Raw genomic sequence first — 25389 nt, 5'->3', positions numbered from 1 at the left:
TTTTGAATTATTTTTGGACGCAAAAAGATTACCCTTTACTTAATTTTTGCTTTTAGACACAAAGATAACATAACAACGAATGATGATCAATGTTTATAATGTCAATATCATCAATGTGTTGTAAATATATAATAAATATGTTGTCGTTATTGATTATTTCAGTGTGCTTACCCTATATATTATTTCTTTTTCTACTATTCCCGGAACAAAATTTGTCATACGGTAATGGGCAAAAATAGTTGTAGTTTTGCAAATATGATGCCATATATTTGTTCTGGGGCAAGTATTTAGCATATAACGCTTCTGCGCAGCGGAAAAATTTTTAGTGCTGAAAATACGACTCGGTACATGTTATAATACAATTGATTAAAAACGTCAAATTTTTTTTTTTTAACAATTTGTAGCGAAAAAATTTTTAATGTTGAAAATACAACTCGGTACATGTTATAATACAATTTATTAAAAAGGTCAAATTTTTTTTTAACAATTTATATTGTAGCCTTGGTATATATATCAAGTCATGTTTCTAGTGCATTGAAACATTTCGCTATACAGCAGAAGAAGTTGGAAACTGAAAAGTTCTTATTCAAGAGCTTGTTAATCCTTGGATTCATATATATTTGAGTTACCAAGGAGTTCTCGATTTGAACAACTTACAAAGTTGGCCTTTATATTTTTGACGTCCGGGCGACGCCAAAATAAGGCTGATTATTTATCTAATTATAATATATTCAGGACATGAGATCGACGTCTGGAGCTTAATTTATGGTGAGGTTTCAGTTCCATGAGTAGTTTCACTTTCAGCTAGCCGCCCACAAGCCTTTAGGCAGCGGCACTGACGCAGGACATGGGAGCATTTGCCGTAACCGTAACCCTCACTGTGGCATCTCACGATACAATGGGTATCTCTGAAGCATAACCCTCTGAAAGTTTTGCTTGGAACATCACAAACCCTAGCTTCACTGTGGATCACCATCTCGTCTGTACAAAAATATTACAAATTTCAGTTAACTATTAATTACTTTCCAAGTTTCGAAGATATATATGTGAAAGATTATGTGACAATTTGACTAGATCCTACTTAATTAGAATTATGTTAAAATTCATCAAAATGCTAATTTCGATCCATGTCACGTGTTACAACTGTATGTATAAAATTTTGAGGAGGGAGAGAGGGAGACTTACTAGAAGTTAAGAGGATGATGAAGAACAAAATAAGACCAAAGTAGTTCCTCTCCATGACTTAAGTGTTCAGATTTTCAAGTGCCTTCTACCACCAATATTATCACTCTCTCTTCCAACATTGCATCTGTATAGACGGGTATATATAAAGCTTCCAAGCACACGTCATGTATTGTTTCGATACCCTACTTTTTTATATCGACATAGATTTCATCAGCACATCTGATAATAAATAAAAATGAATTTTGGTTACAGGTGGATCTAAATTTGCAATGGCTTTCGCCAGGTGTGGTCATGTGTGGGTTCGGCTATATGCGTTGTCAAGTGCAGAAGAGTATATATGTGCATGTACATGGAGGAACAGCCATCTGGATCCAGGATATATACTATTCGAACACTCATGCATGCAGCTTCACTCCTATCCAATTCACTAATACAGTTCTTTTCAGAATTGAAGGAAATTATTGGTCGAACACAATGTATTAATTTCCAAACGTTGTTCAAATTAATTTCTTTTACTTTACTAAAATGTTATTGATTAAGTATCTTGATCTGAACTTTTCTATCATCGTCCTTTGAGTTTTTTAGTGTTTTATCTTCTATTACTTAAGAAACGGTCATTTTAATTATTTTGTTCTTGTCAAAGGTAATTTTAATTATTTGGATCTAACAGTCTCTTACTCAACACATCGTCTCCATACTACATGTTATCTTGTTATTTCGGCATTGCTAAAAACGTAATAAAAAGTCAAAAAGAGTAATGCTACACTTATCACATATTAATTTATTTTATCTTTAAAATAAAGGTAGGGTCTATCTCTAAAATAATGCTACACTTACCACATATTTGTCTCGAGTTCGAAATCCGTTGCTAGTGTGGAAGCCAGACTTGTGGCTAGGAGAAGGCTGAAATGCCTCTATGAGTCTTTCAAACCCCCAGAAAGGATGGATAACAGTGGCTTGCCACCATTTGTCCCATTTAAAAAAAATAAAAAAAATTTTGAAGTAAAAAAAAATTGAGCTTTCCTTGTATTGTCCACTCCATGTTAAAGTCCAATTCTCAAACCCTCCTCCCCGTCCTGATTTTTTCTATATTATGTGAAATCGGGAAGTTTTCTCCCCAACACCACCCATCCGCCCAGCGCCTATATTAGTGAATGTTTTTATATTTTTTTAGTCGGTAACTAGTATATTAATTAGTGATTAGTTGTTATTTAATTAGTATTATAGTTTTGTACTATTTATCTCTACTTGAGATTTTAGGTCCAACTCATATATATATAGATATATAACGATTTTGATACCAAATTATCATGGATGACTCATTGTATGCATTAGGCCCTATATACCTTCCACCTTTTAGCTAGCGTAAATATTTCGTTATACTTCTCCATTGAAATTTATTAGCATATTTCGTTATACTTCTCCATTGAAATTTATTAGCATTGCATTTAAGTTAAACGATATTAACTGATTTTGTTTTTAAATGTTGCGGATATTCAAAATAAAACCTATATGATCTATTTACTATATACTAAAACAAAAATGTTAAGAAAACTCTCTCAAAGCAGAATTCTTTATAGACTTTCTGTGACCTCATGTTTCTTGCATAATTCCCATGCCAAATTGTGCCAGATATATTGAAACATGAAGTGGCATAGAGCCATAGAAAGTCCCACTTTTGAGAGAGTTTCTTTAGCATTATTCATATTAAAATAACTCTTTTCAACCAAAAGAATTAAAACGATGATATGAGTAATGTTAGGAAAACTAAATTTGTATAAAAAAAAAAATTAGTAAACTAATGTCTCGGAAGTTGATGAATTTTAGTATTTATTTTAAAAGTCATGAGTATTATGGGAATTTTATTTTAATGTTATCACTCTCTCTCTCTCTCTCTCTCTCTCTCTCTCTCTCTCTCTCTATCTCTCTCCTCCATGAGTAGCATGTGTGGAAGTTACTAGTACATCTCAAACTCAACCTTTTTGTTATTAACTTATTATTGTTAGTTTTATTATTTGTTAGATTGAGTTGTAATTAGCTAATTAGCTTTATTAGTTAAGTCTAGTTATTACATTAGTTAGTTAGCTAAGAAGTATATAATCTTTCATATTTGTAAGGACTCTTACTGAATGAATGAAAGATTCATTTTCTCCTCCATCTCTCTTCTCTCTCTGTAGGATGTGCTTACCGTTTCTCTTCGATCCTTTTGTTCGACGTTGAACAAGTTATATCAAAATTATATTGCACTCAGAGCTGGAAAAATACAGAGTAGAATACATTTAGCCACGTACCCATGGATACAAGGCTGTTTGGCTTCATATTCTTGTTGCTTCTTTCCTCAACTTCTCGTAAGTCTGTCTCATTACCAATTTTACACTTTCCTTCTTTTGTATCTGTAGAGGGAAGGTAGAACATGGAAGGAAAATAATCTCTAATACAGTTTTTCCCATATTTTTTTATATAGAAAGAAAAGATGAGTACACTGTTAAGTAAATATATAGAGGGATCACTCAACCTCTAACCAGTTAGTATTTTAATATGAAATTAATCACTTGTTTGAACTTACCGAACAATATTTTGCATAATATGACCCGATCAATTTTTAGGTTACTATTGAAATTAAGATCATGCATGCAAAAATTCACTACAATCAGAGATTGTTATCTAATTATTGCATGACAATAGATGACGTCAAAGTTGTTGATAAGCAATGAAATGTTCACAATAATAATTGAAGAGCCGAATGATTTTCGATTGAATAAATTTTTCCGTTGATGATCTAGCAATGATATTCTAAATTAAATTTGAACGATTCGAATCTCGCCGAATGATTTTCGATTGAATAAATTTTTCCGTTGATGATCTAGCAATGATATTCTAAATTAAATTTGAACGATTCGAATCTCGCCGAATGATTTTCGATTGAATAAATTTTTCCGTTGATGATCTAGCAATGATATTCTAAATTAAATTTGAACGATTCGAATCACGAGAGTACATTGTGGAACGGGCTCAAACAAGTGATTAGCGATATCGCTCCTCCCTCCATATATATAGGGTGCAACCCGAATCCACCCATGCTCAATCTGGTTTCTGTTCGATCTAATAAAGTAAAAATCTGCCCAAATCTAACTTGACTTCAACCCGATCATCTACTAGTTGAAATTCAATTGTACACATTTTAATTAATTTTTTTTCTTTCAATCTTTTTTCATGCATTAAATTTTTACGTAAAGAAGAGCACCTCTTCCAATAAACTTAATCAAATTGAGTTTAGGGTTTTCAATGCTGAAAAGAGTCTTAGGGTTAATTAACTAATTGTAGTTTCTTATGGTACTTAAACTTAATGCAGAAATTGCAGCGGCACCAACGGACTTATGCAGGACCGACGATAGCAAAACATGGGGCGGTGGGAGAAAATGTTTTACCCATATGCACAACGTCGAGTGCAAAAAAAATTGCAAAGAGGAGGGTCACGTGACGGGGTGGTGCACGTGGTATAACTGGTGGTCGTGTTCCTGCCACGACTATTGTGATGCCATCGATTGTCATGGTTGGCAAGATTTGTTTCAGAGATGCGCGCCAAACCCACCATAATTCGATCTAGGTGTTGATGCATGCTACCTTCATTCTCTCTAGTAGCTAGTGTGACATTAAGAAAAGATGATCGATCATATATAAAAACCATATATATCCTATATAAGAATCTTTAAAATGGGATTTCGCTTCATTGTTCATGAAACGAGATAATTTGTATTTTTTGTGTGTTTTATTTTATCATTATGCACTCGTTATCGGTGAGAAAAATAAAAGAATTAAATAGTGTACGATAACTGTTTTGAAATGTTAATTAATATCAAACAGTTCTCAAAATAAATTGTTTACTCATGTAACCACGTCAAATTAGAATGAAATTAATATTAAAAGAGACTAACAAAAATTAAAAATCAAACACTGACTTTATTTATTATTAATCTCAATGATTCTTCATGATATGAGACACTTTATACATCTTATATATCAAGATTAATGAAGGGGAGCTAGCTAAAATTAATATTCATGAAATTTCATGAGTAGTTTGATCCAGGGTCACAAGGTTTATAGCACATGCACCGGCGTAGGACATGTGAGCATTTGCCGTAACCATAACCCTCGCTGTGGCATCTCACCATGCAGTTCCTCTGTATGATGCATATCCCTTTGAATGTTTTACTTGGCACTGAACAAATCTTTGCTTCACTGTCTCTCCTGCATATAATCAATAAGTATTCCAACCTTTTAACTAAATTCTAATGCATATTAGCATATATATGTAACTATTTTTGAATTGAGAGAGAGAGAGAGAGAGAGAGAGAGAGAGAGAGAGAGAGAGAGACTTACGGGAAGTTATAAGGATGATCATATATAAAGAACAAAACAAGACCAAAGTTCCTCTCCATGTCTTAATCTTCAAAATTTTAATTTACCTTCTACCAATAATGTTATTTTCTATCTGTCAATGATGTATATGTGTAGACTGTTTATCTCTATTTATATGTATACAAAGTATCAAATCACACGTCACGTATGGTTTCCAAAACCCTACTTTTTAGTAGCATGGATTTACTGGATTTGGTAATTATAGAAGATCTATTCAGATCCACACTCTGATATTGATATTGATTACTGGTGGATCTAAAGTTTACAATGGCTTTCATCGATTGGAGGATAGTGTATATGTAGATACCAAATTAGGTTTATTACATAGCTTAACCAAACTTCTTCCTTTTTTTAGAATAAAATATATTGTTGTACTAAAAAAAAAAAAACAAGATGATCTAAGCCATTAATCATCTATGGCAATCGTAACCGGTTATGGCTTTCAGTTTTTTTTTTTTTTTTTTTTTTTTTTTTGAAAAAATGATATTATCTACCCTAAGGGGAAGAGAGCAGGCTTTAACCTTACAATGAATTCGCAATAATGAGTTTAGATTCGCCTTTGGCGAGAGTCGAACCCAAGACCTTTTTACAAGTGAAGAGAAATATCACTAGACCGCAATACTAAGTGGCAAGGCAATAATGAGTTTAGATTCGCCTTTGGCGAGAGTCGAACCCAAGACCTTTTTACAAGTGAAGAGAAATAACACTAGACCGCAATACTAAGTGGCAAGGCTTTCAGTTATCTTAAGTAAAATGAATTGTTTTAAATATCTTTATATAAGTATTCTTAACAATCAATTTCTTTAACATGACGAAAATATCATGTGGCAGGCCAAAGTGGTGTAAATAATCTACCCATACTTTTCTCGGTTTTTTGGTTAAGATATCAAGTGTTAATAATCTATCCATGTGATAGAGATAGACTTCAAATTTATCTGTAACAAACATAAAAAACCAAAAAGTGGGAGATGTTGTGCAAAAGAAGGAATAATACGTTATCGAAGCACATCCCTCTGAATAGACGGCTCCTATACTTACACTCCTTCGCCACAACTTGCATCACCATCCCTAAATTAAACAAATAATAAAAATTAATCAGAACGAAAAATAATATTAATAACAAAGTCATAGATACATAAAGGGCTAAAATGCACCAAGAGTTCCATGTAGTTTATTACTTGGATTACTTTCATCACTATTTTTGTTATAATTTTGTTTTGTTTTGACTTTATTCTTATCTGTAGACTAAGTTGATTTGTTCCTTAACTTTTGTGCTCATTTGATGGAATGGACTAAGTCATAGATACATAAAGGGCTAAAATGCACTAAGAGTTCCATGTAGTTTATTACTTGGATCTTTACTTTCATCACTATTTTTGTTACAATTTTGTTCTGTTTTCACTTTATTATTATAATCCGTAAACTAAGTTGATTTGTTCCTCAACTTATGTGCTCATTTGATGGAATGGACTACTAGTGCTACCGGAATGAACTAAGGGCGAAAAGCAAATTCTGAGTAAACGATGAGAGAGAGAGAGAGAGAGAGAGAGAGAACCTGATGGCAAAAGGAGAAGGAATACGAACAATATGAGCCCAAATAACTTGTTGATTTCCATGTCTCGCAGTTGAATGCCTACCTAGTTACATATGGTTCCTTAGCATGTATTCAACAGCTTCCATGGCCCTTCATATATATAGCACGAAAGTGTGGAAGCTTATCGACTTTAACACCTTACAATTAATTAAATTTAATAAACCCTAAATCCTAAAAGCAAAATTTTAAGCCCTTTGACTTGAAAAGTGTCGTCTTTTTTATTTGGCTTGTGCTCGGATTCTATTTTATGTGTGTAGTAAATGAATAATGTTTGAGGAAAAAGTGAGGATCCAGTAATAAAATAATATCTGGAGGAGAGATATTGTATATAGTTTAGGTTTCCTTTGTAAACAATATCCGGACGGCCTTCTGTGATTCTTTGTTCTTACTTGTCATCAAGTGGAACGGTGAAAGATTAAGATCGAGTCTTGTTCTCCTTCATCTTTTTATTGTTTTCTGACTGGCCAAAAAATGGTATTCGTGTGGTGGATTTTTGGACTCTTTCTTTGGTGCAGATAAGTTTAATTCACACAATTAGATTGTTGTATCCTGAAAGAGACAAGTTAAGAGATATACTATTGCACCGGATTTTTTCAAACTTTAGTGAGCTTGAGTCTAGTTAAAAACACGAGATACTCGCGCTTCAACCTAATTGTCTACAAGAATTTTATTTCATTGTAATTTTTTTGTAATTTCTTTGTAATTTACCCAACACCATATAGTTTTGATTTACATGTATGGATTTTTTATGTGATACTCATTTACCTTTTCGAAAACTCCGGTTCAGTTTTAGCGAGATCACAGATTACAAGTCAGGGAGGTATAACAGTACCATCAACATTACAATCTGAAAGTCTGCCGTTGCTATTCCACCAAAAAAGAAAAAAAAAAAGAAGCTTTAGTGAGGTCACATTTGTGACATTAAAATTTGGTATAAGACATGATCTCTAATTTTCTTAATTAAATTATTGGGGTAAGTTAATTAGCCCAGTTAGGTATTGGATATATATGTTGAAACTCATGAAAGTCTACTGAATATTGGCAAAGAGTTGTGGTAATCCTTGGACCATCAATTTTTATCTCAACCTATTAGGATTTAGAGATAATCAGCAATAAGCTGTAGGAACTCTGATTAAGGGCTGGTTTGGTATTGCTGTGCTTTGAAAAAAAGCTGCTTCTGCTGTGCTGTGAGAATAAGCAGCTGTGAAATAAAGCAGCAGAGTGTTTGGTAAACTTTTTTGTAAAAGTGCTTTTGAAAAAAAAAAGCAGTATTAAAGTGTTTGGTAAACTTTTATGTAAAACAGATGTGAAAAAAAGCCGGTTTTTCAAAGCTAGGTTTTGCAGCTTCTTGTTTTTGGCTTTTTTTCATCCAAAACTGTGAAAAAAAGCTGAAGCTGAGTGTTTACCAAACACAAAAACAGCTCCCAGCTTTTTTTGATAGCAGCTTTTTTCAGAATCATCTCAGTACCAAACCAGGTCTAACACTAATTAGATAATCAGCTACAGAAACTTTATTTATGAACATAAAATAATTATTTTGCAAAGTACAATCACATATGGGGAACAGCCATTTTAAAACGACTTTTCCTTCTCGTCTCCGCCACTTCACCACCCCACATGCATGTCCACCACGTCTTCCATCTTCACCGCCGCGCCTAGAGCTCCTTCATACGGAAGGGGAGGTTCTTCACTCGGAGGTGGGGGGTTCTTCACCATACGGAGGTGAAGGTTCTTCACCATACGGTGGAGGATGTTCTTCACCATAAGGAGGAGGAGGTTCTTCGCCATACCGCGGTGGTTCTCCCGGAGGAGATCCACAAATCTTAGTGCACATGCAATGACAGCGTATAATCCCTTCGCATTGGCCACGCTCAAAACCCTCACTTTGGCAAATTATGTAGCACTTGTCGTCATCGAAGTACTCCCTCTGAATTGACAGCTCCTATACTTACACTCCATCGCCCCAACTTGCATCACCATCTCTAAATTAAACAAATACAAATTAATCAAAAAGACACAAAAAAAAAAAAAAAAAAAAAAAAAAAAAAAGTAATATTGATAAATCATAAATATCAAAATTATGAAATTCCTCATTTGATGGAATGAACTAACGATGCTAACAGAATGAAACTACAAGAAGAAAAATGAAATTTGTTATATAGTGCAATGAGAGTGAGAGAACTTGATGGCAAGAGGAGTGGGAAGACCAACAACACGAGCCCAAAAAACATGTTGATCTCCATGTCTTGCAATTGCAAGCTTAGCGAGTTGCATATGTTTTCTTAACAAGTATGTCTTAAAAGCCCCCTGGGCCTTCATATATATAGCACGAAAGTGTGGAGCAAAAATGTAGAGCTCTCTACTTTAACAATTGTAAACGTTCTTTTGAGGAGTGTTGCTCTTACATTACGGTGTGGATTCAAATTCTGCTGGTTTTTTAATCTAATATCAAATCTAACTATTATATCATTTGACAAGAAAAAAACAAAGAAGAAGGTTTTTTTATTTTAGAATGTAAAAACATCACCAAGTTTATATCTAAAATTTGACCTCTGGGATTTTGGAAATAAAGAAAAACAAAATTCTAGGGCCGTTAGTAACGATTTGCAAAACGATATTGTTTTGTCACACAAAGACGGCAAATAGAATTTTGCTTTTTTATGACTTAAAAAAGTGTGGAAGTTTCTCCGTGCTTGGATGCTGTTTAATGAGCGTAAACAAATGAATAAGATTTGAAAAAAACCATTTAGTACCACAGTCTAGTGGTTTTTTCTCTTCACCTGTAAATAAAAGGTTTTAAGTTCGATTCTTGTTAAAGGCAAACTAAAACCACCTTATTGTTATCCCACTGTGAGATTTTCTCTTAATGTAGATAATATTGTTTGATTTGAGGGAAATAAAAAAGATCCAGTAATAAAATAAGATATGGAGGGCAGATATTCTATAATTATAGGTAGCCATTTGTAAACAATATGCGGATGGCCTTTTGTAACTCTCTTCTTACGTTTCATTCTCTTGGTTCTCTCCGATTTCCTCTTGCAACCGATGCCTAGTCCCCGTGGCGTTGCTTGTTTAATAAATGATTGCCACATGTTCAAAAAGCGAATTCTTTGTCAATAAAAGCACACCATGTGACATGTTTTGATTGCATGAGGGTATCTCTCCTTTCGTTGATACAAGTTTCATTATCGTTCAGACAGAATGTAAACACTGGCTTCACCCATCCAGACATCGTACTAGATATTTTACGAAACAAAGAGGCAAATATTGTACTAGATAATACACAATCCAGGTCAACCATCTAACCGATTGTAAAATATAATCTTAGATTTTAGAGTTCCAGGTTTTGGCCGTCTCGTTTTGAAGACGAACCGAGTTCAATTACAGGGCAACACAACTCAATTACAGTAATGCAGATGAGAGAAACTCCTCACTCACCACTCAAGCAGTCCTAAACAGTTTTGGCTCCATTCAGGCAGGCAATTAACCCTTTTGGATTACTCCGTTCTCCTTCAAGTACTCGACAAATTCGTCAATAAGATATGGCCAGGCACCTTCCGCATCATAGTTTGACAGTGAAGAATCTACAGCCTACAAACACGGAATATCAAGTTAACCAAAGAAATAAAAAGGTAAGAAAAAGGGTAGCCTTGTTCGGGTTTTGTTTTGGTTACATAGATGCTTGATATCTTACCCTCGCAAACTCCAATAGTTGAGACCATGTGTCCCTTGAAATTGCCTTGTTATGCCGAGCCTGAAATGATGGAATCAAGAAGAGAAAATATATATCAACACAAATATATCAAGATAATATTTTCTGGTAATTTTGTATTTCTCCCAATCACTTTGGGACGTATAATGCCATTTCAATGCAAACTTACTTTCTAAGATGTAACAGGTGTGACAATGATTTCGTAAAAGAATGATGTTAGGACTAAATTTTTGATAAGGGCCTATACACCACTGGTGGAACAATGGCAGATTTCGGATTAGCTTTATGGACCTAATGATAAACCACTAACACCTTCCTCGTTTGGGCTCCACCCAGGTATGTAAGAGCGGCTCAATCCAGGGCCCCGCCCCTGAGTCTTCACCTGCGTTCATCACAGCACCTTCGCCTTACATACATATGGGAATCAAGGTTTGGAACCCCCAAGTAGGCCTTTTTTTTTTTTTTTTACTTCTTTTATCATATAGTTAGCATACTAAAGGTAACAACATGAAGCCACCATTTTGCATGGAAACTGTAAAAATTCATCAGAACTACTTGGCCATAAATTGTGGTGCACATTGGAGATATGCATTCATATTAAACATTCATCACGCTCAAGGAGTTGCAAAAATTGGCAATGATTCCTATTGGATAATATAAATGATTATTGCAAGCCCAGTGAGTGTAGCTAATTTCAACAAATACTAAATTCTGTAACTTACCTGTAAGAACTGACACCAGTGTTCAACATACGGCCACTGCTTTTCAGCAAACAGTAATTGCCACATTCCAATTGCAGTATCCAATGCCAAAGATTTCTGACCCTGAAATGAAAATGAAGCAATATACGTGTATATGAACATGAACACAAAGCACACGCGCACGCCCACACACACATATATTAATACCTGAATTTATATTAGAAACTTTAACAGATATAATTATTTATTCCAGAAAATTAAAATTAAAAAAATAATAATCTTATTGTTAAGTTATTGAACATGAAGACTATATCTATCATCAGAAGTATGACATATGCATCACAGACTATTCCTGAAGCTGTGGTTGAATACGTTATGAATTGTGTTTTCATGCACATGTTTCAAGTCCAAATTCGCACCCATCAAGAATATATATCAAGGAATTCTTTCTAGTTTTATCTATCAAGTTTGAGAGGTAAGCACTGTCTAGAATAGAACAAATCAAAATCTTCATGCAGTAAAGTAAAAAGTAAAAGCACATACCTTTTCTTTTGCCCAGCCAAAAGCAAAATTATATATCTCTCGAAACTTTTCTGGAAAATCAAAAGATCATTTCAGCAATGAAAAGGTATTCTTGCAAAATTCAAATCACATCAATAATCTTTACAGAACAGTCAAGCTATTTCAACAAAAATACATGTTAAAATCACGAGTATCTTCCACAAATAACCAATCTTATTAAAATTGTTAGAATTTCTGTTGGATTTCACTTAACAATGTTAAAATCACCCTAAACCCTAATTACTTAACTAAAACTATAATCACATTTCACTTACGTTCATCTTTCAGCTCGGATCTCATAAATGGTATCTTTTCACGGAACTTGTCCAAAGAATCTATCCTGCCATCAGATAACACAAACTTCTGTTAACTGAATCTCTCATGGTTATAAACTATGTACGTATTATATTTGAGGTCTAGAAGAATGTAATAAACATCTAAACCCTTTGTACCTACCCTAGTGATTCTAATCCATCTATGAACTCCTGCTTGGAAAATTCACACATGGTAGCTGCCTTCATGTGCCAGGAAACAACTAACTGCATCAACAGCCCATTGTACCAAAAATCACCAGCCAAGTCACACGGATAGGTTGAAAAAAAAAAAGTATGCAAACTAAAAACAAAAGTTAACCGATCAAATTGGTACCATATATATGATTTTCATGAAGCTTACTTTTCATATGACAACCTCTTCATTACCTGCATAGCAATTTCTCTTTTATACAGTTCAAACTAAATATTACCAATGTCCCAAAATTTTAGCCCGCTAAACATTAGTCTCCAATCCTGTCAATGTAACATTTAATCCCCTAGAAATCTATATTAGACTGCGCCCACAACTGTAATAGGCCCCAGTCAGAAAATTACCATATCTACCCTAATCTTATTAAAATTGTTAGAATTTCTGTTGGATTTTCAAGCAAAAAGGTTCTTTAGCTCAAATGGACAGAACTTCCTAGAATTGAATTCTCAGTTGCCTAAATAGTAATTTGGCAGACTTGAAAGGAACTCCGTAGGCATGCACATCTTGACCAGAAAAAGGTTTATTTGAATATACGTACCATGACAATATCTTGAGGATCCACCTGTCAAATAATGAAGGCTAGCATGTCAGTCAAAATAAAAGAACAAGAAATTGAAATTAAACAATCATAAGAAACAAACAACAATGTTAAAGACAAATGACTGAGACAGTTACTATCTGCACCAAACAGTTACCTGAAGATCATTGCAAAGGAGGCTGATACCATCAACAAGTATCATGTCAACACGTGGATCTGGAAAGAAAAAAAAAACTATTTTATCAGTGAAAAGAAAATTCTGCTAACCATATAAACTTTAGTTTAAAAATTAAAAAAGAAAAAAAGATGAGAGAAACATTTGATGGGTCATTTGATTTTAGGTACAATGCTATCACTTATCACAAATGATAAATTTATATCTGTACATGCAATATTATCGCTAATCATCAAGTTCATCAGTATGTACCAAATCCAGTATCGGAATACATATTTGAGTAAGACATGGCTGATGAAAAGCTTGAAGAAAAAAACAATCCCATTAATTTTTTAATATAAAACATTTATATAAAGTTCAGATTCAAAAATCTCGTGTTCACAACTAAAGTATTAAGATTCCAGCCAAATTCATCCATTACAAACTTGATAACACCACATGCGTGTGAATTTATAAACTGACTTACATCTCTGTCTTTTCAATTTGCTATGAATGTGAAACAAAAGATGGACACTAATGTCTAAGATTGAGGACAAGAGTAAATGGAAAGGTAAAGCTTGCCTTTATATCTATTGTATAATTCCTCCAAATGCCTAGAATCAGTATGTGTTTGCAGCTGGGGCTGACTGTAGAATACATCAAACGCTCCTTCAAGATGCCAATCACTAGACTTCAGAGCCTGCAAAGCCACTTTTTCGCTGCACATGATGGGAAGTTAGACTTCTCACTCCAAGAATCACACTAAAACTGCTCAAGAGTAAGGAGAGAAAAAGGTACGAAACACGCCACCAGTCTAATACAAAGCACATATGCGTGTGCAGCCAATTAATCCAATTCAACTCAAAAGATACATAAACAAGCTGACGAATAAAACTGCTCAACTCAACCAAATCTAACACAACAGAAACACACATGTCCCTTAGCAAGGCAAAAAATATGTTGGAGTTACATGTAAAATTTTAAAATCTTCGTGATTGACTATTGAATATACAACGTCAACTGGTTTTAAATGGTGCTCTAAATATCAATGCATAACATGCATAAGCTAGCAAAACTGCCATTGATCTAAAGACGCGAACTGAAGAAAAACAGAACTTGCTGGAGCTTTTCGGATTACCTTGCTCCAGTTATCATGATGAACTGCTGGAGCTTTTCGCGTTGGCCTCTACCCGACTTGTGCTGTCAAAAAGAAAATCAAAGGTGAAGCAGAGAGAGAGATAACAAAACCAAACTATGCGCATATTGATTCAGGTATATGTAAGTGTGTGCGCGCAAATACAAACGAACGCATATGATTAGCATAATATCAACATCCAAGAAATAATCTTTGCAAAAATGTAACTGAAAAGTGGGTAATCTTATAAGAGGAAAATGAAACAGTGGGTAATGATCTCTATGTTGTGTCACCAACCACAAAAGGTTACTTCTTTCGTCAAGAAAGTGCAAAACAAAACCAAATTTTCTTCAAATTCACATCAACAGAGGTTTTCCCCTGTCATAAATTTCATTTTGCATCAATTTTCTTCAAAACCTAAAAAACCAACAGCCTCTTGTTAACTAATCTCACAACCGAAAAAACCCGAAAACTCCTTAACTAGTGTACGTTCTCAAATCCAACATCTTTTAATCCCTTTTCTCAGCTCTCCCAGCTTCTCAAAATATGAAATGTTATTAAAAATTGAAACTTTGGCATGACAGCCAAGTGAAAAAGTCGCTATAATTTGCAGAACAAATCATGAAAAGGTGAAACAGTAAAAGGTTAAAGTTAAAGTAACCCTAGAGAAGCGAGAGACTGATCAGGAACCATAAGCATACATGAAACCGAACCAGTGAGAATCGAAGAAATTTGACACAAAAATCGTGGAATTTGAAAATACAGTTGAAAAAAATAGAGAGTACTCACCATCTTTGAGGTGGACGATGATGAAATCGCAGACCTTGAACTGCTTTTAGAGAGAGAAAACTAGGGTTTTGCTCAGTTTCTGTGTAACAAGCACACAGAAATACAGAAGAAGAATCCCTCTGTATCTATCTCTCGATGGGGTCTGGGTTCCCTGCATATTGTGTTTTTAATTGGTTTTTATTTCTCTTTTTTGTTTTTTGTTTTGTTTTTGCTTTTTGCTTTTTGTTTCCATTTTTCTTTCTTACTGCTTTTTTTTCCAAGGCGACGAACAGCGGGGCGTTAAATGCGTTTGGATGTACCGTGAGCGTTTCGTGTTTAAAGTTTTGTAAATCAGATATAAATGTGTGACACGATTATTATTAACGTGTGTTGGTCGTTAAAAACGGATGAAGATGCATAGTAAAGGTCACGTATTTAACATTTTATAATCGATAATAAATATACGACACAATTACTTTTAACGTGTGCTGACTATTAAATTCGTGTGAGATACATTTTAAAAATGTGTATGAAGTCCACTACGAAAGTCACATGTATTAACGATTCACAAAATGTGGCATGACAACCTTTAGCGTGTGATGACCGTTGTGAATCAAACTGTGAAAGCTAAATGTACTACAAAATGGTCCATGGTCACTCTCCTTAGCTTGCCCTACCTGGCGAACCCTTGGGCACTCAATGCAGGACTTTATTATTTTTGACAAAAAACAAATGCCTATTTTGTAAGTAATGACTGTTCAAACTTGTGGTTTATTTTAGGTTTTAACTGCGAACTAAGCAGCCCATGCAATGAATCCATCAGTTCTACAGTTGGGCTTCGTTCAGACTCAATTGGCCCAATATCAAAGTCTATTCAACTAAGCCCAATAAAGCTGGTCCAGAATTGTTTGGTGCCAGAGAGTAAAGATCCAATAGGCTCATTGTTGATCTTTGAAATTTGGTCGAAGTTCTACTTCGTTCCTCTTCAACCCATTACGTTTCAAGTTCAAACTCTCTCTCCTCTGTTTTTTGTAAATTAGTGTGAAATATCGCTTGTAATAACAAAATATTTGTGATTAAACTCCTGTAATTTACTAAGTGTTGCAACTCAAAAAAACATGTCTTAATTTTCTTCATTTTTTCTTGGGGTAATGCTAGAGAGATCAAATTTGCAGACCAATGAAATGTCACCAATAAGAAATAAGTATGTTAATCAACACTTAATTAATAATTCAATCATCTACAACCACATCATTTGATTTAAAAACTTTAGTAACCCTAGTATTACTCTTTTTTCTTTTTCTTGATGGAAAGCACACAAGTGATATGTGTGATTTAAGAGGAACATTGTCGAAGTGTAAAACACCTCACACAAGGTTTTAGAGTTCTAATTTTGTCTGAAAAACAAAAGAAATAATTTGACTTGTGTGCCACTTCGGTCTCCAAAGCTCTAAAATATGTCACGATACATTTATCATGAAGTGTAGTATTTATCTCAGCAACAAACATAACTTTAAATTTTACCAAGTTATGTATACATCTAATAGTGGCTCAACGGTAAAAGATAGATTACGAGACTTATTTCAAATTAAAAACTAGAGGTTTTGGGTTCGAAACCTACTGTTGGTATGGAAGCTAGACTTATGGCCAGAAAAGGCTAAAATACCTCCCAGAATAAAAGGATAACCGTGACTTGTCACCGATTGTCCTCTTTTAATAAATATAAAAAAAAAAAAAAAAAAAAAATTACGTATACACCTGTACGCATGACTCTCTCGTTGCACAAAATGAAATACAATAATGCAAATACAAGTTGGTTGACGACTCCCGACACAAGATCTTCTCCCATGGCATTAGAATTTAGAAATATATTCTCATCAAAGGCACATTTCACGCACACCGAATGCCCCAAGTAGGATACCATGGTTCCTTCCACACACATTTAATATAGACTAATCAACTTATAGTCGGCACATATTCCTTGCACGAAAAGTCACCTCTTATAATAAAAAACTAATCTCCAATCTCTGAAAACTTACCAGTTTTAAGAGTTTGTGTAGCATCTGACCGGCTGTTTACATGCTTTATCTACTGATTTAAATAGCTGTTTAAAGTTTCCAAAAAATTCTTTCTTCACTTGGATTAGTTTACATTTTAGTAAAGTAAGCCGTATTTGTTTATTTGCCCGTGTTTTTCTTTATATATTAAGCTGCAATTCATTGTCTTCCTAGCAAACTCTTTCTGCTGAGAAAACATGGTGGCAGATCTTCGAACGGAATCTTCGGATTACCGGACTGAGCTCTTGTCGCCGGACTTGACGGGAGAGACTGTGACAGTGCCAACTGAGGCATCGTGGAGGCTCAACATGGATGGATTCAACCTTCCAGCTGAGAGAAGCATGGATTCTTACTTTGGCCTTGGCTCTTTTGTGAACTCATTAAGTAAGTTCACAAGTCCTTTTCATATTATTAAACTCAAATTAGCATTGAAATTATCTCTAATTCCATCACAGGGAGGCAGAGAAAAATTGCACAATATTACAAGAGGCAGAATAAACTTCTCAAAGGATTCAACGAGATAGACTCATTTTCTGAGATGGGTTTTTGGCCTGGAAGTTTAACACAGGTTTGTCGTTAATTTTGTTGTTTTAGGCCAGTTTGTCAATCAAATTTTGCCCGTCACCTTGCATCCAAGTTCAAATTCCCCTCCCTGTAGATTAAAGCAATTTAGAAGACCATTTCAGAAGATACGTTTCAAGCACAAGCTTTTTTCTTAATTGTTGCATTGAATTTTGGGACCGTTTGAATTTTTTGGTTTCAGGATGAGGTGAACCAACTTGCAAGAGATGAAAGGATGGCAATATATGCATCTAATGTGGCTAATTTGGTGCTTTTCCTGGCAAAAGTTTATGCTTCGGTTGAGAGCAGATCTTTGGCAGTAATTGCTTCAACTTTGGATTCTCTCTTAGACCTCTTGTCAGGCTTCATTCTTTGGTTCACTTCTCATGCAATGAGAAAACCTAATCCGTATCGGTACCCGATTGGTAAAACCCGGATGCAACCTGTGGTAAGTATAGTCCTTCTACTATACATCAATGCATAGAATAAAGTGCCTTTTAAGTGGATCCCATTCATCCGTTGAATTCCTTGTGCTTGTAATCTTGAGCGAGTTGTAGCCGTTAAATTCTGCGATGTATTTCATATACTGATGTACGTTAGATCTTTCGGTGGTTAGCAATTGAGAGAACATTGGAAATTCAATCTCATGGCACTGAATCAACAATAAATCAATGATTTTGTAGGATTATGTTCATGAGAATATGAATCCTAATTTTTCGGACAATTAGTTCTAACTGTACTTCATGCACTAAATCTCAAATGCATTGCAGGGTATTGTTGTTTTTGCATCTGTAATGGCAACTCTTGGACTACAAATATTGTTTGAATCTGGGCGGCAACTTCTCGCGAAGGTATTCAAGAGTCCACTAGTTGATTGTAACGCAAGAAATCTTGAGCGCAAAATGTCGAATTAAATTTTTAGCATCACATTTTTCGATAGGGCGATTGTAATATATAGTTTTTTTCATGCAGACTCAACCTGATATGGATCCAGTGAAAGAAAAATGGATGATAGGGATAATGGTGTCTGCAACAGTTGTGAAGTTTGTGTTGATGGTGTATTGTCGTAGATTCAAGAACGAAATTGTTCGAGCTTACGCTCAAGATCATCTGTTTGATGTCATCACTAATGGAATTGGTCTTGCAGCCGCAGTTTTAGCAATCAGGTTATACTGGTGGCTTGATCCTGTTGGAGCTATCATTGTAAGTAATTCAGCCTATTAACGCCTAATTTTGTTAATTAGGCCACGTATCTGCAATACCTTGTTTGTTATCCTCTTGACCCTGCTGTGCGCAAGTACGTAGGCTGTGGCCTTTTCGGTCCATTTTGATGCGTGGGCCTTTGTGCGGTCCATTTGCGCGTATTAACAGTCATACCAGACGGAAAAGGCTAACAAATTGAAACACAAAGACCAAATTGACCGATATGAAAAAACCAAAATTGAAAATCCGAACAAAACACAAAGATGAAAAAGTACCTAACCCTGAACCATTTTAAGGCAACAAATGTAACTGAATTTCGAAACGCAATGGGATGCAGATTGCTTTGTACACAATGGGGAATTGGGCGAAAACAGTGATGGATAATGTGTGGTCACTGATAGGGAAGACAGCACCAGCAGAGTACTTGGCAAAATTGACATATCTGATATGGAACCATGACAAGGAGATCAAGCACATTGAGACGGTGAGAGCATACACTTTTGGCTGCAACTATTTTGTGGAGGCTGACATTGTCTTGCCCGGAGACATGTCTCTCAGCCACGCACATAACATCGGAGAGACGCTTCAGGAAAAGATCGAAAACCTTCCTGAGGTAGAACGAGCTTTCGTTCATGTCGACTTTGATACTACTCACAGGCCTGAGCACAACAATGCTAAGTTAGCACCATCTTGATAAATAAAATCAGACAGGAAGAGTGGAATAGAAGTTTGTGCTTTTAATTTGGTGCTATAATTATTGAACAAGGGTTGTTTAAGGTTTTAAACAACATTTATTTTTAGTTTTGTTAAAGAATCAATTTCAATGGTTGAAGCTTACTGAAATATTTATGATCTGATTGATTGTAAACAACAATTTTTTCCAACACTTTGTTGTTTATAAGATTTGAATTTAATATATCCCGAACAAAATGGAGACCGAGTATTTAAGAGAGAGAGAGAGAGATAATTTGTTGTAAAGATTCTTTTTGGGATTTGTTTGTAGTAGAATAGAAGTTTTGTATTTTTAACAATAAAAAAAGACTCATAAGTTCAAACTTGTTTGTTTTAGATTTTTATTGTTCAATTCAATTAACTGCAGCCACTTAGAATTACGGTCTAATGATATTCCTCTTCACTTGTATGAGAGAGGTTTTAGGTTCGATTCTTGACAAAAGCGAATTTGAACCACTTTATCACTAGTTTATTGTAAGACTAGTCCACCCCTCATCTTTATTGTAAATTAGAATGAAATATCGCTGGTAAAAAAAAATATATATATATCCGTGTTTAAAGTGTTGCAACTCAAAAACATGTCTTAATTTTCTTCTTTTTTTTTCTTAATGGGATTAGTACACGAGTGGCATATGTGATTCAAGAGGAACATTATGTAAGTGTACAACACCTCACACGTGGTCTTAGAGTTCTAATTTTGTCGGAAAAACAAAAGAAATAATTGGACTTAAATTGCAAGAATTAATAAATTACATAAACTAATTCGAAAAAATTAAAACTATATATGTTTGGCCGTCCAATAACACTCCAAAATTTTGACTCATGTGTCACTTCGGTTTCCAACCTATGTCACTGTACTTATACCCTAAGGAGTAGCCAGGGAAGGCTCATGTACTGTGTTCGATTCTTGACGTTGATGAATCACACGATAGTAGTTAAGGGGAGGCTAAAATGCCTCTGTGAGTCTTCCCGGCCTTCGGAATGGTGGACTGCAGTGGCGAAACTATTAACTGGTCCACTTTTTGAAAGAAAAAGACAGAGTAATATTTTAGGGGCTTTTAGATCTGGGTCCAAAAAGTATAGGTTGTTTTTAGAACTGAATCCAATTATCTAATCACGTATTTTTGTATCAATTACTCAATTTTGTCTTTTTAGATAAAAAAATGTAAATTCATTAACTTTTGTGATAAAGGTATATTATCAAAAGAAAAAAAAAATGTAATACAATTAAGGGAGTTTTAACGAAAAAGTCGCGGTACTGTTTACTTTAACAAAAAAACCATATTTTTACAATAAAAAGTCAAATCTGATACTATTCACTTTACTCTTTATTTTGTTATTATCGTTTCAAGCCCTTTTCATTAGTTTTCCTTACAATTAATCTATGTTATTGGTAGACTATGAATAAAAAGCCTATGGCATAGGTAGATAGACAGTTTTTTTTATTTTTTATTAAACGATATTATCTATACTACGAGAGAGGGGATGAACTTAGCCTCATAATGAGTTAGTAATAATAAGAGGGAGGGAGGTAGATAGAAAATTAAACGTACATTCTACCTATAAGTGAGATATGAAACCTAATTACAAAATACAAAAATATAATACCTACAAATAAGATACATTAAACAGTACCTATGATAGAGGTTGATTATAAAAAAATAATAATTATAAATAGGGTTTGGAACACAAGAACAAAATAAAAATAACAAAAAAATAAATAAAAAGATAATTAAAAAGAAATTAATTTGTGTAATAAAGTCTTATCAATAAATAATACTTATTGATAATAAAATAATCCTAAATTTAAGAAATTGTACTTATTTGAAGAAACTGGACCATTCCTAACATTGATTAAAAAAATTAAACTTATATCATGTTTCCTCAATATTTTATCTTGCAACAAATACAATTTGAAATGTCATCAAATGTGTACGAAGTAAAATGAAATGCAAATACACGTTTGTTTACAACTGCTCCGCAGGATCTTCTCGCGTGGTAATAGAAATTAGAAATATATTCTTGGTCATATCAAAGGCACTCTTCACGTACACCAAATTCCTCCAATATGATAGTATGGTTCCTTCCACACACACATTTTAATATAGACTAATTAAGTTATAGTTTGTACGTATTACTTGCACCAAAAGTCACCTCTTGCTTCACTGGGTCAAATATACTCTTAAAAAAAAATGTAATACAATTAATCTATGTTATTGGTAGACTATGAATAAAAGCCTATGGCATAGGTAGATAGACAATTTTTTGTTTTTTTTGTTGAATAAACGATATTACCTATATAAAAGCCTATGGCATAGGTAGATAGACAATTTTTTGTTTTTTTTGTTGAATAAACGATATTACCTACGCTACGAGAGAGGGGGTGGACTTAGCCTCATAATGGGTTAGTAATAATAAGAGGGAGGGAGGTAGATAGAAAATTAAACGTATATTCTACCTATAAGTGAGATATGAAACCTAATTACAAAATTCAAAAATATATTACCTACAAATAAGATACATTAAACAGTACCTATGATAGAGGTTGATTATAAAATAAAATAAAATAAATTATAAATAGGGTTTGGATGTGACATCCCGTCCCAAGATTCATAATAACATACATGTGAAATTACGATTTTACCCCTAGTTCGTTCGTGTACGTTTAGTGTGGTTTGTGTGGTGTTGACAAGCGTAGGGTCACACACACACACACCCTGTCTTTCTCTCCCGTGATTCCCTCTCCCTCTGTCTCTTCTCTGTCTCTTCTCTCTCTCTCCCCCGAGTCCTCCATTATTCTTCTTCTTCCTTCAACATACGGACACACACACAAATATACCAATTCACCACCCATCGAGGAAACTAAGGACACCATCGAACTCGTGAAGCTCGTACGAGTGCAACCATACCATTTTCAGGTGAGAAATCCTACGTTTTCACGTCGATTCGACAATGGCCGATTTGAGTACTATTCATGCAAACTTAATCTAGCTTGTTTTTGGGATTTTTAAGCTCGTAGATGTCTTAGTGAGGTCCCAAGGAGCATCGGAGTGCTTCGTTGGACGAGTTTGGACGTCGGGAAAGCTTGGTTCAAAGTTGGCCGGTTTTTGAAGTTGTGGACAGGTATGATCTAGTAGTTTTTAGGCTTTAAAACTAGTCTATCGTGATTCTACTAGTCCTAAGCTTCATTTTGGTCCAAGAATCATGAAAATTGGTTGAGAAACGAGTGAGAAAACTAAGTTTGAAATTTTCCCAGTTTTCCGGTGCCGGAGACTCGTCGGAGAAGGTGACGGAATATTCCTGACGCCGTTAACGGAATCTGTCAAAACTGACGGAATATTCCTGACGCCGTCAGTTGACGCCGTCAGTGTGCACCGCACGTGCCTGCGCGTGGCCGGCGTGTGTGGCCGTGCCTTGGCCGGCGCGTGGGGGCGCGTGCGGCGGAGGAAAATTATTCTAAAAATATGGTTGTGATCCTGAGGTTGTGTAGAGCACGTTGGTATATTCAATTGTCCATTTTGAGCAATGTACGAGAAGTTATTACGAGAAGTTGGTTATGTGCTTTTAAATTAACGTTTTTGTAGTTGTTTCGCGTATAGGTGATACGTATCCCGAGGACGAGCGTGCACACTCGAGGCAGGGGGGCTACGACCCTTCCACTTATCAGTGAGTGGGCTTTTGGTTTTCCGTATATACCTATATACATTTATATTCCCAGAAATTAAATAAAATAGGTTATTTGTTTTAATGCCATGCACCTTATGATTGTCGTTTATGCATCATCGCATGCATTAGTAGTGGCATACATATATATATATATGCGTGTTGGGTGCTGTGGAAACACAGGTAAGTGCCAGGTAAATGTTATTCATATTTACATTCAGCAGTAGTTTGAGATGCTTAGAGAGCTCATAACCTGCACCCCCGGTGTTAGTGCTCCCGCCATGAGCAGGGCACAGTCCTTCACGTGATGTTCACCTCCCGCACCTCATGCTCAGCTTGGATCCAAGCTAGGTGCACAGGCCTGTCGTACAGACCACATTAGGTGGTTCCGACTCGTAGGTGACCCGCGATTATTCGCACAGCCTTCACGTGATCGTAGCACTAGAGCGTATATATACGTTACACCCAGTCCTGTCGTACAGACCACGTTAGGTGGTTCCGACTCGTGGGCAGGTTCAGTTGTTCAGTTATTGAGTTTGAGATTGGAGCTCTATATGCAGCCGTACAGGTCACGTTAGGTGACTCCGGCTGCTAAATGTTATGCTATTGATGTGATTTATACCTGAGCACTTGCATATCATTATGAGGCTGTGACATGGCATATCTTGAGTATAATTGGCTTACCCTTGAGCATGTTTGGCATATTTATACATACGTATATATGTTTATTTTCTGGGAAGTATACAGGTTTTACGGCGAGGGGTTAGAATGTATTTTGCTAAATGGTTTTCAAAGAGCTTTGTTTTTGCCCACTCACGCCTTTGTTTTTGCGCCCCTCCAGGTTCTAGTTGCTTAGCAGTTTCAGTGGTCTTCCCAGAGGGCGTCCCGGCATTTCTGACAGATACTCACCATTGTAGGGTCACCTTCGGGTGTACTATTGTCGTATCATTTTCTTTGGACTGCTGTAGTCTTGCTCTGAACTTAGCGTTTCACTTACGCTAGCATTTGTCTTAGTACCTTGTATGCTAGTTTTTAAATTATTCATACTTTTACATTACTATCTCATTAGCTTCCGCACGTGCACATGGCTACGTCACCTTCGTGTGACGGCCAGCACGCCCTGATCTTGGTCGGGGTGTGTCATTGGAATGCAAGAACAAAAATATAAATAAAGAGATAATTAAAAAGAAATTAATTTGTATAATAAAGTCTTATCAATAAATAATACTTATTGCTAATAAAATAATCTTAAATTTAAGAAATTGTACTTATTTTAAGAAACTTGACTATTCCTAACATTGATTAAAAAAAATTAAACTTATATCAAGTTTCCTCAATATTTTATCTTGCAACAAATACAATTTTAAATGTTATCAATTGTGTACGCCTTAAAATGAAATGCAATGATGCAAATACACGTTTGTTTGCAACTGCTCCACAAGATCTTCTCGCGAGGTAATAGAAATTAGAAATATATTCTTGGTCATATCAAAGGCACTCTTCACGTACACCAAATTCTTCCAATATGATAGTATGGTTCCTTCCACACTCACATTTAATATAGACTAATTAAGTTATAGTTGGTACATATTCCTTGCACCAAAAGTCACCTCTTGCTTCACTGGGCCAAATATACTCTTAAAAAATAATCCTCCAATCTCTGAAAACTTCCATTAATTAAACTATCAATTTCAAGAGTTTGTGGAGCAGCTGACCGACATTTTCCATTCTTTATCAAGTGATTTAAATAACAATTTCAAGTTTTAAGATTCTTTCTTCAGTTGGATTAATGGACCTAAATGTTTATATGCCTGTGTTTTCTTCTTTATTTATTGAGTGGCCATTCTTTGCCTTCCTAGCAAACACTTTCTGCTGAGAAAA

General features: G+C 35.0%; 2 protein-coding genes across 2 annotated transcripts; one reads left to right on the top strand and one right to left on the bottom strand.

Moving 5' to 3' along the window:
* Positions 1 to 10493: 10493 nt before the first annotated feature.
* LOC137726171 (uncharacterized) lies at positions 10494 to 15460 on the bottom strand. The gene is made up of 11 exons (XM_068465051.1): positions 15314 to 15460; positions 14528 to 14589; positions 13972 to 14108; positions 13393 to 13451; positions 13236 to 13259; positions 12629 to 12711; positions 12448 to 12512; positions 12155 to 12204; positions 11633 to 11734; positions 10893 to 10952; positions 10494 to 10789 (listed from the first exon to the last, which is right to left on the bottom strand). The coding sequence occupies exons 1-11, from the start codon at positions 15314 to 15316 to the stop codon at positions 10682 to 10684; spliced, it is 753 nt and encodes a 250-aa protein (XP_068321152.1). The 5' UTR covers positions 15317 to 15460; the 3' UTR covers positions 10494 to 10681.
* A 1919-nt stretch (positions 15461 to 17379) lies between these two features.
* Positions 17380 to 20031, top strand: LOC137726912 (metal tolerance protein 10-like). Its single transcript, XM_068465863.1, has 6 exons — positions 17380 to 17733; positions 17805 to 17917; positions 18113 to 18358; positions 18681 to 18761; positions 18883 to 19113; positions 19451 to 20031. The coding sequence occupies exons 1-6, from the start codon at positions 17547 to 17549 to the stop codon at positions 19805 to 19807; spliced, it is 1215 nt and encodes a 404-aa protein (XP_068321964.1). The 5' UTR covers positions 17380 to 17546; the 3' UTR covers positions 19808 to 20031.
* The last annotated feature ends 5358 nt before the right edge of the window (positions 20032 to 25389 follow it).

Source organism: Pyrus communis, chromosome 2, assembly GCF_963583255.1.
Source record: "Pyrus communis chromosome 2, drPyrComm1.1, whole genome shotgun sequence".
NCBI lineage: Eukaryota > Viridiplantae > Streptophyta > Magnoliopsida > Rosales > Rosaceae > Pyrus > Pyrus communis.
The sequence above is the reverse complement of the archived record's forward strand: the minus strand, read 5'-3'. Positions and strand labels throughout refer to the sequence as shown.